General features: G+C 39.5%; 1 protein-coding gene across 1 annotated transcript; it reads left to right on the top strand.

Annotated features, from left to right (window-relative positions):
- The first annotated feature begins 486 nt into the window (after positions 1 to 486).
- LOC124413873 lies at positions 487 to 1,478 on the top strand. The gene is made up of 2 exons (XM_046894660.1): positions 487 to 530; positions 590 to 1,478. Exons 1-2 carry the CDS (start codon positions 487 to 489, stop codon positions 1,476 to 1,478), a joined length of 933 nt encoding a protein of 310 aa, XP_046750616.1.
- The last annotated feature ends 11,158 nt before the right edge of the window (positions 1,479 to 12,636 follow it).

The following is a 12,636-nucleotide window of genomic DNA, read 5'->3' as shown; positions in this document are numbered from 1 at the left end:
TATTGGTATATGTGAGTCGTGATCACATCGAATCGCAACGTGTGTTTGTTTTGAAACAATTGCTGTGGTGTGGTGTAGACCGGCAGATACTGTTGACCATACTTTCGAGTTGCTATACGTATCGTGAAGAGTTATTATATCGCGTGGCTTATCCGTCTTCGTTTGACGAAAACGATACTGTGTGTATTAGCGCGCACTGGCTTCGTCGCTCTCCCTCTCCTCTCGACTTTTCCACACCGCTCGTGCTTGTGTGCTTGCTGCTGTGTACTATACTCGTCGCTAAGCATCATCTGTTAACGACTGAGATCGATACATACTCTCTGCTGTGTGCTGTACTCTGTGGCGCGACTCCCAAACTGTCCCTAGTTCGCGCTCCATAGACTTCTCATCGCTTGAAATCTCCTATTACGTGATTAATTTACTAACCTGAAATTATTTAGATGGCGCCGCGCTGCAAACTTTGTAATAAATTTATCAACAGACGAGATGAATCAATCGTTTGTACCGGCGACTGCGGCGAGAATTTTCATGTGGGATGCGCCACGGACAATTTTTCATATGACCCCTCCGACCATGCGTTTGTTTTCAGTTGTGACATTTGTGCGATGCATCGGTCTACTATTACTCCGCGTACTCCACACTCTTCGCAAGAAAACTTGTCCGTGCAAGATCCAAAAATGGCAAACATTACTCTTGAGGATCTTATGGGTCAATTACAGCGTTCGAGTGCTTCCGTCGATAGCAAATTAGGGTGTATACAGAAAACGCTATCAGGTGTCGAAAAGAACATCGCTGATTTGCGCGCTGACGTGTATAATCTATCTGTTTCGCACGATGAGATGGCAAACCGAATCTCTGATCTTGAAGCCACCGCTCAAAATGCTCACTCAGTATCAAAAGAAGTAATGACTGAAAATATTACCATCAAAAATCAAATTTTTGAGATTACAAACCGCTTATCTGTCATCGAATCGCACAACACAGCAGGTAAAATCACATTAACAGGCATACCCTCGTCGGTGACTGATTCTCCTGACATTATCGCGCGCAAAATCTTTGATGCCTTGAAAATCCCAGAACTCATTGGTGATGTTCTCGACATTCGCAATCTCACCAAAAAATCAACAAAGGAACAGGGAAGCCGTCCCTCAACATCTGCTGCGACCCCCTCTGCATCTCGCGCTTTTATTATAACGTTAAAATCGGCTATGATTAAAGACTTTATCATTAGTAAGAAACGAGAAAAAAAAGATCTCACTGTAAGGGAAGTCTTCTCTCTGAATTCGTCCGGTAAAATATTTTTAAATGAGTTTTTACCTCCTAATATTTATAAGTTACTGCGTCAAACTAAAGCCATGGCTTTGCAATTGCAATATCAATATGTTTGGCCGAAATCAGGTGGCATATGCGTTCGTAAAACCGACGGCTCTCCGGTTATAACTATTGGCTCTGAGATCGATCTTGCGAAGCTCACCTGACTTGAACCTACTCTCTCAGAAACAGCTAATCTCAATAACTCTGGCTCGGCTGTATCACAATCGAATTCACATATCACTGTTGCCCATTTTAACGCCAACTCATTATTGGCACACATTGATTTTGTTCGCGCTCATATGTCATCTCATTTCTACCATATCATCTCAATATCCGAGTCATGGCTTAAGCCTCATATCTCCGATGAGTTGGTGCACCTTAATAATTATTTTCTTATCCGCAAAGACAGAGTTGGTAAAGGAGGAGGAGGAGTAGCTTGCTATATCCATGAATCTCTCAATGCTAAAATTTTAGCTACTTCTCCTGAACTCTTCTCGAATGAGCCAGAATTTATTATTCTAGAAGCAAGGTGCCCCAACTCTGAACCACTTCTTTTTACGACTATGTACAGGCGTCCTAAAGGAATTCTTTTTGATGGTTTTATAAACACATTTTCGCGATTTTCTTTTGCATTTAAAAATATAATAATTGTCGGTGATCTCAACTGCAATTTACTCACCTCCAACTTCGAAGCAACTTTTTTGCGTGACTACGTTCAATCCAATGCATTACATATCGTAGAATCTGATGCGACTTATCACGTAGGCGACATACACTCATTCCTCGATGTATTCATAACTGATAGTTCCGATAAGGTATTCTCGTTTGTTAAATCCGACGCTCCATTCATGGCGTGCCACGATTTAATTGAACTGGCTTATAAATTTGATACGATGCAGGCCATTGAGCGTACCATCACTCGACGTAACTATAGACACTTCAACGACGAGAATTTTTGTGTCACCCTGACATCGCTAATCAAAGAAAATCGTTTAACCCTGCCGCACCAATGCTCTACGGGAAATGAAATTGATAACTTCACTGCTTCACTAAGAAATGTAGTTACATCCTCCCTAGACATTCATGCCCCTTGGCGCACTTTTCGCGTATGTAAACCTCACGCACCATGGCTTTCTGAAGATCTCAGATTAAGAATCAGGACACGAAATACTCTCTATAAGCAGGCCAAACGCTCTGGAAGTGTGTTAGGACTGGCAGTGTACAGGCGTTACAGGGACGAGCTCTCACTTGATTTAAGACGTGCCAAAGACAGTTATCACCTTCAAACCCTTTCTGTAATCACTGACGTCGCAAGATTATGGAAAGAACTAGCAAATATGGGTCTAGTCAAACCTCCTCAGGCCTCTCCTCTAACCTTTTTTTCTCCCGATGATCTGAACACGTTTTTCGTAAATATATCCAATACTTCTCCTGCTTGTGACTATGTTCAATTCCGTCAAGCTATAAACGAGCTACCGCTTCGCCAACCTATTTTTGAGTTTTCTCCTGTTTCTCCCGAGAATGTGTCCTTGCTTATCACAAACTCTACCTCTGTGTCCTATGCAGCCGGTCCGGATGGGGTAACTCTCTTTGCTATCCATAAAGCACTGCCTCAACTATCCCCTCTACTCTCATCTTTATTTAATCACTGCCTACGACTCTCTTTTTTCCCCACGCCTTGGAAGCGAGCTTACATACGTCCTTTGCTTAAAGTAAATCCGCCTCGCTCACCGTCGGACTGTCGCCCGATTGCCAATCTCTGTGAATTATCTAAAATTTTCGAAAGAATTGTCCATATACAGATCAGTGAATTTATTGCTACTCACAATATTCTCGACCCGAGGCAATCGGGCTACAGGGCAGGCTTCAGCACACATTCAGCTCTATTGCGTGTATGTCATGACGTTCGTCGTGCGGTTGATGATGGACTCCTTACTATACTTGTCTTATTTGACTTCAGTAAGGCTTTTGACATGGTTATACATTTAAAGTTACTTATCAAACTTCGTAGTATGGGTTTTTCTGACAGTGTTCTCGATTGGATTTTTTCCTACCTAACGGGCAGGACCCAAGCAGTAATTGACAATAGAGGGGGTTGTTCAAGCTGGTTAGGTACTACAACAGGAGTACCTCAGGGGTCAGTATTAGGTCCACTGTTATTTTCTCTTTTTATTAACGACATTGGTTTAAATCTGGCGTATTCTCAATATATGATTTTTGCGGATGACACGCAGATTTACCTGCATTGTCGGCCATCTGAGCTTGCTATGGGCATTTCAAAGATAACGCATGATGTAAATGTAATTGCCAACTATGCCAACGAAAATGGGCTTAAGTTGAATCTAGCAAAATCTCAAGTGCTCGTTCAGGGCAGCGGGGCTTTCATCAATCGGATTAATTTTAACGATTTAGCTCCTATTGTTGTAAACGATACAGTGCTCCCCTATGTTGAAAAAGTACGCAATCTTGGCGTTATCATGACATCTAACCTATCTTGGAAGAACCACATCTTGTCTATCTCTAGAAGAGTCAATTTCACCCTCCATAAATTAAAATATCATAGAAACGCATTGTCTCAAGAGTTAAGAGCGCATCTCGTCAAATCACTTGTTTTTCCTATCCTAGACCACTGTTGTCTGGTATATAACGATCTCACTGGTGAGCAAAACACTAAACTGCAACGGCTCATCAATAGTGGAATTCGATTCATCTTCAACCTAAGACGTGATGAACATATTACACCATGCCGCAGGCGGCTTGGTTGGCTGACGGTTGAATCGAGGCGGCTTTACTTTCTGGGAATCTGGGTTCACAATATTTTGCATAACCGTTCACCGCCCTATCTCACACATCTCTTCACACAACCTCCTCCCCCCCGACGTCCTGCACGTCGTCTCACACCTGATACCTTTCACATCCCTCTACATCGCACATCGACCTACCGGAACTCATTTCATTTATCGGCAATTTATTTCTGGCATTCACTTCCGGTAGAGGTAACCTCCTCGCCCACACTTGGTTTGCTCAAGATTCGCTTACGCTCTCATCTTTTTGCCGCAGAGCATCACGACCATGATCGTTAATCGAATTCTAGTTATTGTTGTTTCTTATGTTATTGTCAGCTCTTCCTTGCGACCGCCTACACTTATGATTCTTTTGTGCGTTACACTGGCTGACTGTACTTGCGTTTCTCTTGCGTATTACTCTATACTAGTTCTTAGAAAATCGTAGATCTATAATCAAAATACCGTAACCATAAGCTAATCGATTAACCGTATATTTAAGAAAAATAAGTGATAAAATAAATTTAACTTCAGCTGTATGAATGAGAGAAAAAATCTAATCTTTATAATGTTATCATTTAGTGCATTATTATATACTTTAATACTTTGATACTTTCTTCGAACTATTACATAATTATGTATTTACTTTGTAACTGTACTCACTTCGTTTGCCACAAGGTTTTTACCATGGCATATTAAAAACATCAATCAAATCAAATCTCTCTCTGTGAGTACGCCTTGCTGTCATTCTTTTCGCTCTTGCTTGCATTTGGATTTTCTCTGCCGCCGCTTGCCTTCGGGCATTTTTTGTTTCAGCTACTAAGCGAGCAAAAATCCGCTTTTCACCTCTGATAATCAACTTGATAAGGGAAATTGTGGACAAAGTGCTAATCGAAGGTGAAAATCGGATTATTCAACATAACCTCTATCGTCTATTTTCACCACAAGACCTCTAGTCGCTTCACTTTCTCCTGACGCATGCGCTTTACACCTCTCACACGACATTGGCCACTGTGAATATTCGAACGTACATGGGAACCATTCTATTGGCTATAACTCCTGGACTATCTACATCTACGTTCGTGTTGGTTGCTGCGGATTGGATACAACACACCAAGTCTCAAATAGTGCACATGCGCCTCACATCAGACTCTACATCTACGTTCGTGCTGGTTGCTGCGGATTGGATACAACACACTGAGTCCCAAAAAGTGCGCATGCGCCTCGCATCCGACTGTACGTAGATATTACTTGCGCGTTTTGCTCATGACGCCATCTATCACTCCGTAAGCGCACGATAACAGCACCCAATCGGTAACGTCAGTATTGTATTATATCACAAGTTGGTATAGCTATTAGCGACCATCGGTAATGCTCTTCTAGAGTGCTTGTTGATAACTTATCACATGTCGAATATATGTTTCAAGTGCAGATGCAATATTGCTGGTGAAACTATAAACTGTCAATCGTGCCTTAGAACATTTCATCCTGGTTGCAGCAAAGCATATTTAAAATTTCGGAGCGCAAATCCCTGTTGTTTAAGAAATTTATCTAAAGTCGACGTAAACATAAATTCAGCAGATTTTCGTGGCTCCCAAGATCAAGCGAGCTGTGTCGAATCACGAAAACAGACTAACACCATGTCTGATGAATTTTTCAAATTACTCAGCGATAAACTAGATAAGAACAATGCCGATCTCAAATCTTTCATCAATCAGCAACAAGTTGTAAACGTCGACATTGCCACTCGTCTAGAAGATATACAAAATTTATCGAAAATCGTTCTAGAAAATCAAGAACGCATTTTAAAACTTGAAGCCAATCAAGCCAGTCTTCATAATGAGTTTCGTCAGCTTAGGGCGGAGGTTACTCCTGTCTCTTCGAGAACGACGGTAACGTTGACCGATCTTATCGTTGGGGGTATCCCGCAAATAGTAAATGAACAACCTCGTATTATAGTTGCTCAAATATTTGATGCTCTCGGCGTACCTGATCTCATGAGCGATGTTTTAGATGTTCGTGTGGTAATTAGGAAAAATAATTCAAATTCATCAGCAATGCCAGAGACGCAAAGTCAGTTCTACTCAATAATAGTACAGCTCAAGTCACCTGTGGTACGTGATTTTATCCTAAATAAACGAAGATCGATGAAAGATTTTAACGTCAGCAACGTTCTAGGCGTAGACCATCGAGGCATTATCTTTATCAATGAATTATTATCACCAGAAATGTACGCTCTACTAAGGAAAACTAAAGCCAAAGCGTCCGCGTCTGGTTTTAAATACGTTTGGCCTCGCTCAGGACAAATATTTGCCCGTAAACATGATGGCGAACCAGCAGTAACCATTTCTAACGAGTCAGATTTGGCTAAAATAAATTGACGGTCATCCGAGCATCAATATTCTCCTACAAGTTTGAAAAAGCAGCAACGCATTTCACAAATTAATATCGCGCAATTTAATGCAAATTCGCTTGTCGGCCATATCGATCAAATAAAAATATTTTTCGAGCAAAACTTTTACCATATTATATCTATATCCGAAACATGGCTGCATTCGTACATATCAGACGATTTAGTCAAGTTAAACAATTACTTTCTAATAAGAAATGATCGAGAGGGTAGAGAAGGAGGCGGTGTGGCATGTTATATACACAATTCCTTAAAAGTCAAAGTTCTTGCTATGTCCCCTAGCGAATTCTCGAATTCACCTGAATTTTTAATTCTTGATATACACTTATCCGACTCTGAGTCTATTCTTTTTTCATCCATCTATCGGCGCCCTAAGGGTTTACTTTTTAATGAATATCTCAACACACTTTCACGATTTTCTCATGCATACCCTAATATTGTCATAGGAGGAGATCTAAACTGCAACTTATCAACTATCAACCATGAATCGTCGTTCTTAAAAGAAATGGTGTCGTCTCTCGCGATGGACATTGTACAGTCGGACTCAACGTATCACACGGCGAGCTCTGATTCATGGCTCGATGTCTTTATCATAGACAGTTTAGAAAAATTATGTGCTTTTCATAAGTCAGATGCTCCATTCATTGCGGGACACGACCTCATTTCTTTAGCGTACAAATTTGCGAGACTACCCAATATCGAGCGTCAAATCGAACGTCGGTCTCTCAAGAACTTTGTTGATGACTTATTCGTCACATCGCTCAGTCGTTGTATGGATGTACAGAAATTGCAGATCCCTAATCACTGTAACTCATCTGATGTTGACTCTCTCCTCAATAGCCTAGATAATCTTCTATTATCTGAATACGATAATCATGCGCCATTACGTACTTTCAAAGTTCATAAACCAACGGCCCCCTGGCTATCGCTTGAGTTAAAAAATAGAATTAAACAGCGAAATTCTCTATACAAGCAAGCAAAAAGGGCGAACAGTCTATTAGGTCTTCAGATCTATAGAAATTACAGAGATGCTTTGACACACGACTTAAGGCTGGCAAGGAATAACTACCACTTGCAAAGATTGTCAAATATTACCGACACAGGATTCATGTGGAGAGAACTATCCAACTTAGGATTAATTCGTTCAGCTTTTTCATCACCCCTCCATTTTTTCTCAGCAGACGAATTAAACAATCATTACGTAGCCATCTCTAACTCTCAACAGCCTTGTACATGGAATGAAATTGAAAATCTTCTCCACATAATCCCTAGTAACGATCACCCGTTCACGTTCACGAATGTTTCCGTTGACGAAGTCGCTAAAATCATTCTCTCGTCTACAACGCTATCCCACTCTTCGGGACCAGATAAAATCTCGTCGTTCTTACTTCGTAAGTCATTAACAGCAATCAAGACATTCATCACGTCTTTATTCAATCAATGTTTTTCTAATTCCTATTTCCCGTCACAATGGAAACGAGCTTATATTCGCCCGTTATCTAAAGTCAACGCTCCGCGAACACCATCCGACACGCGACCCATTGCCAATCTCAGTGAACTATCCAAGGTGTACGAGAGAGTAGCCCAAAAACAAATCACGGATTACATTAAACGTAACTCTATTCTAGACCCGCGGCAATCAGGTTACAGAACACGGTTCAGCACCCAATCTGCTTTACTTCGCATTTGTCATGATGTCAGAAAAGGTGTTGATATGGGCCTAATCACGATCTTAGTCTTGTTCGATTTTAGCAAGGCGTTCGATACGGTGTCGCATCTTCGCCTACTACGAAAACTTAGAATGTGTGGTTTTGGTGACACAGCACTTGCGTGGATTTTTTTGTATCTATCAGGCAGATCCCAGGCAGTAGTAGACGAGTCAGGTCGTACTTCTAGATGGCAATTTACTGCAGCAGGAGTTCCGCAGGGATCGGTTTTGGGGCCTCTGTTGTTCTCCATATTTATCAACGATATCGGGTCTTCGCTCAAGTATTCAGACCACATGATTTTTGCTGACGACACTCAGATCTATCTGCAGTGCTCGCCAGCCGAGATCCTCGTGGGATTACAAAAAATTACGCGTGATGTAGTTGCCATCTCCGAGTTTGCCACAGCGAACGAACTCTCCCTTAATCTGGGCAAGTCAAAAATCTTAATTCAGGGAAGTGGGGCAAACGTCAATGCCATGGATGTTAACTCTCTACCAGTTATTGCCATCAACGGAGTAGCTATCCCGTATGTTAATGAAGCCAAAAACCTGGGAGTGGTCATGTGTTCGAATCTCTCCTGGTCTAGACATGTTTCAACCATCTCGCGCAGAGTCCATTATACACTTCACAAAATTAAGTATCATCGGAATGCTCTATCTCGTGAACTAAAGGCCAAACTCGTCATGACTTTGATTTTCCCTCTCTTAGATCATTGCTGCCTGGTGTATAATGACGTTACTGATGAACTCAAAACGAAGCTACAACGTCTGATAAACACTAGCGTCAGGTTTGTCTTCAATCTCAGGAGAGACGAACACATTACCCCTTACAGGCTTAGACTAGGATGGTTATCGGCAGAAAACAGGCGATTATATTTTTTGGGAATTACTGTTTTTAAAATCCTTGAGAGTGAAGTGCCAACTTATATTAGTGAACTCTTCCTGCGGCCAGCTGAAGGACTGCGTCAATCGGAGCGTCGTGCTCCTCCAACGTTTCATGTTCCAATCCACAGAACTGCTACTTACCGAAATTCTTTTCACCTATTGGCAGTGTATTTTTGGCATTCTCCACCTATAACTATCAAATCGTCTCCTACTCTGCAAGTTCTCAAAAGTAGATTGTTCGCCCATTTGCTTGAATCTGAGATCTTAAATTATAATATTCTAGTTGGCAACGTTGTCACCTAGGCTGTGCTAAAAATTGTGATATGATTAAGCTGCCAGAAGCGTTACTACATAAGATGATTGAAAAAGTTATTCACTTCACATTGAGAGAGTGCTATTATGCTATTACACTATTATTCTATTATTCTACGATTCTGTTATTTCATTATACTTTATACGATTATAATTTCTACTGTATTAATCGCAATTTAGTTTAAGTTAGGTTTAAGTCAGAGAATCTCAGAGTTAAAATCTGAAAAACTTCGTCGCTCGGCGCACTCAATTATCTATCAATCCGCACTAAATAATTATCATTAGTAATATCAAATTTCATATAATTTCTCAAACAATATTGTTACAAAATGTATATTATAATTTGCCCCAAGGTATAACCAGGGTGTTAATAAACCATCAATCAATCAATCAATCTCTCTTTCTCTTTCTTTCTAATTCAGTAGTCTAATCTGTATATTTTTTGACGCACCACGACATTTGCCAAGCCCCCTGAGCAGGCGATAACGTGCCCGTCCGCGGCACTGCACGACGCACGGCCGCATAAAAAATTAGAAAAAAAAATAATCTCCAAGAAAAAAGTGTCATAAAGTAAAAAATTGATTATCTCACAGAATTGCATGCGAAAACCTAATAAAAATTTTTCAAAATTTAAAAAAAGACCAATTTTGTTGAAAACTGTTGATTCAAGACGGCAGCGCGAAAGAGACAGAAAGAGAAACTTCCTTCCAAAAACCAGTTAATTTTATCGATACATATCTCAGAGATATTGAATCTGATACCGCGTGGAGATCGGTAAGTCCAATTCAACATGCGTCACATGTGTTGCGTATATGAACGAAACAACGATATAAAGCCCATCGCACTACCACGACTAATGATGAATGGTATAAAAGTTATATAAATATATGTGAGTGAAATGTAACTTATCTTTTTTCCACGAAAACCAAAGATTATATCGGCACAGATCAGTGGGCACGAACGACGCTTCGTAAACAAGATGGCCGAGATCGCGATCGGCCGCAACGTGCGCGATGCACAATATGGCGATACGCGAGATTTGCGGTGTTGCGATTTTAGTTGGCACTCGAAGTGCCATCTGTACTTGCCTTCTGAAAGACGTCTTTTAGACAACTTTCCGATAAGATCGCAAAATAAATCCGCGAATAGATATCTTTTAGCCGACTATGATTAGTCGTCTTTTGAAAGACGTCTATTGGACATCTTTTCGGCTTGCCGAATAGATGACTTCAAAAAAATATCTTTTCGTCATCTTTAAGATATAGTGTTGTCTGGGATATTATCGCCCGCGTAGTCTCCTGCTCGACTCAGCTTAAAACTCGGCTCCTGTGCTTCAGCCGTGAGTGTCAAGCAGTGAAGCCGTGTCGTTTACTTTTTTAAAGCGATATATCTTTCAAATATAAAATAATGGATACATCTACGACTAATTCTACAATAACTTCAACATTTACCAGCACCCATGGTTTAAAGATAAAATTTTTATTATTCTTAATAACCCATGGTTTAAAGAGAAAATTTTTACTATTCTTAATAACTGTTTCTAATAAGTGAATAAATAAAATAACATTTATTTTTATTTTTTTATATTCTTTAACAAAAATGTATAAACAAATATCTTTTACTATTACATTTTTCTCGTATTTTTATAGCTATAAAACATATTTTTAGAAGTTCTCCCGAAAAACAACCTAAGTGCTTTTGCATAATCTAGTGGTAAAAATATTGTAAAACAATGTTTATTGACGATTTCATGCTTTAAGTCCATTATTCGACAGTGTAATGTTTGCAATAAATAAAAAAATTTGATTAGACATATTTAACGACGAGCAGTACAATGTTGAATTTTCAAATCGCTTTTTTTCGAAACGACCAAATTGCACTTAGGTCGTTCTCCGAAAGAGAGCCTCATATGTAGGTATGTTGTTTCAGGTCTTCACAAATGTCATTTGAATTTCTACTCATTTTCGGCCTATGTTCGCTTCTAGTCCCCTTAAGACATTGAAAAAGTATGTGTGCATATGGTAATAAGAAACAGTGAGTATTGATGTACTGTTCCATATTTGTATCAATATTGATATGATACGAAAAATAAAAGTGTGTTTTCTGCGAAATTATTCTTTAAGTGAGTGTAAGGATTCTTGGATCAAGAATTACACGTATTCTTGATTCGAGAACAGTTTTTTCTCTGTGCCCTTGGAAGCTTGTAGATTTCGCTGAACGATACACTAATCTTGTTTATTAATAGTCACGAAAAACGACATTTTCGATGAGTGTCATACACTTTGATAGAATATTAGTCCTTTGTAATATTATTTTCCCTCACCCTGAGATGCGATATTTTCACGAATATTTTTTTTTACTAATATTGCAGTATTTTCATTTGTGACTAAACTGAATTAATTTCAATAAACTGTACATATTTTAATTACATACCTTTAGTTCGAATGACTTCAATATGTTCTCAAACAAAAATAAAATATTTTATTCAATATTGAGTCTCGTTTAGAAATTGAGAGACTGTTACGTCGTATTAGACGGCGGATTTTTCAAGTGGGTTCCGAATAAACTAGACAAACTCACAGTCAAGTACATGTGAAAGGACGTAGATATTTTTTATCAATAATTTCACGAAATTCAGTAAATAATTCAAGCATCGCTCGCAGTTTCGAACACGCTGTCTAGAGTGCTGCCCATATCTTGATCATAAGCTGAGCAGTTTGGAAATTGTACACGATTTATCAACTAATGCATAATATGGAATGGATTGAATTTAAAAATAAATCTGCTACTTGGTCTTGATATACTATCATTTATAGTTATTCTTCCATCATTTCTCTTCTCTTTTCGACAATATCGATTTTATGACATCATACACCCGTGGAACTTGTAAGGTATCCTCGATCGGTCGCAGCAAAAAAAGGCTACTCATATTTCTCTTCGCAGCCTTACAATCTTACGCAACGGAACCAGTCTTCGGTCGGACACGCAGTGCAACGCACCCAATCGACGCATAATACGCATTATTACAATTTTCGACATACTGAAAGTGGAAAAGATCGACGACAAGAAAGAAAATTGGGTACTTCTCTCCAAATGACACAAAAGATTACTACGTGAAACCAAAATAACGTGTTTTGTAAGTAGTGTAGATCTATAAATTTTTATACTCAACATAAGTGATTCACACAGTTTTTATACATGTAACGAATGCCATGGCTCCAATC

Source organism: Diprion similis, chromosome 13, assembly GCF_021155765.1.
Source record: "Diprion similis isolate iyDipSimi1 chromosome 13, iyDipSimi1.1, whole genome shotgun sequence".
In the NCBI taxonomy this organism is placed as follows: Eukaryota; Metazoa; Arthropoda; class Insecta; order Hymenoptera; family Diprionidae; genus Diprion; species Diprion similis.
Note: the sequence above shows the minus strand (reverse complement) of the source record. Positions and strands in the feature narration are given on the sequence as shown.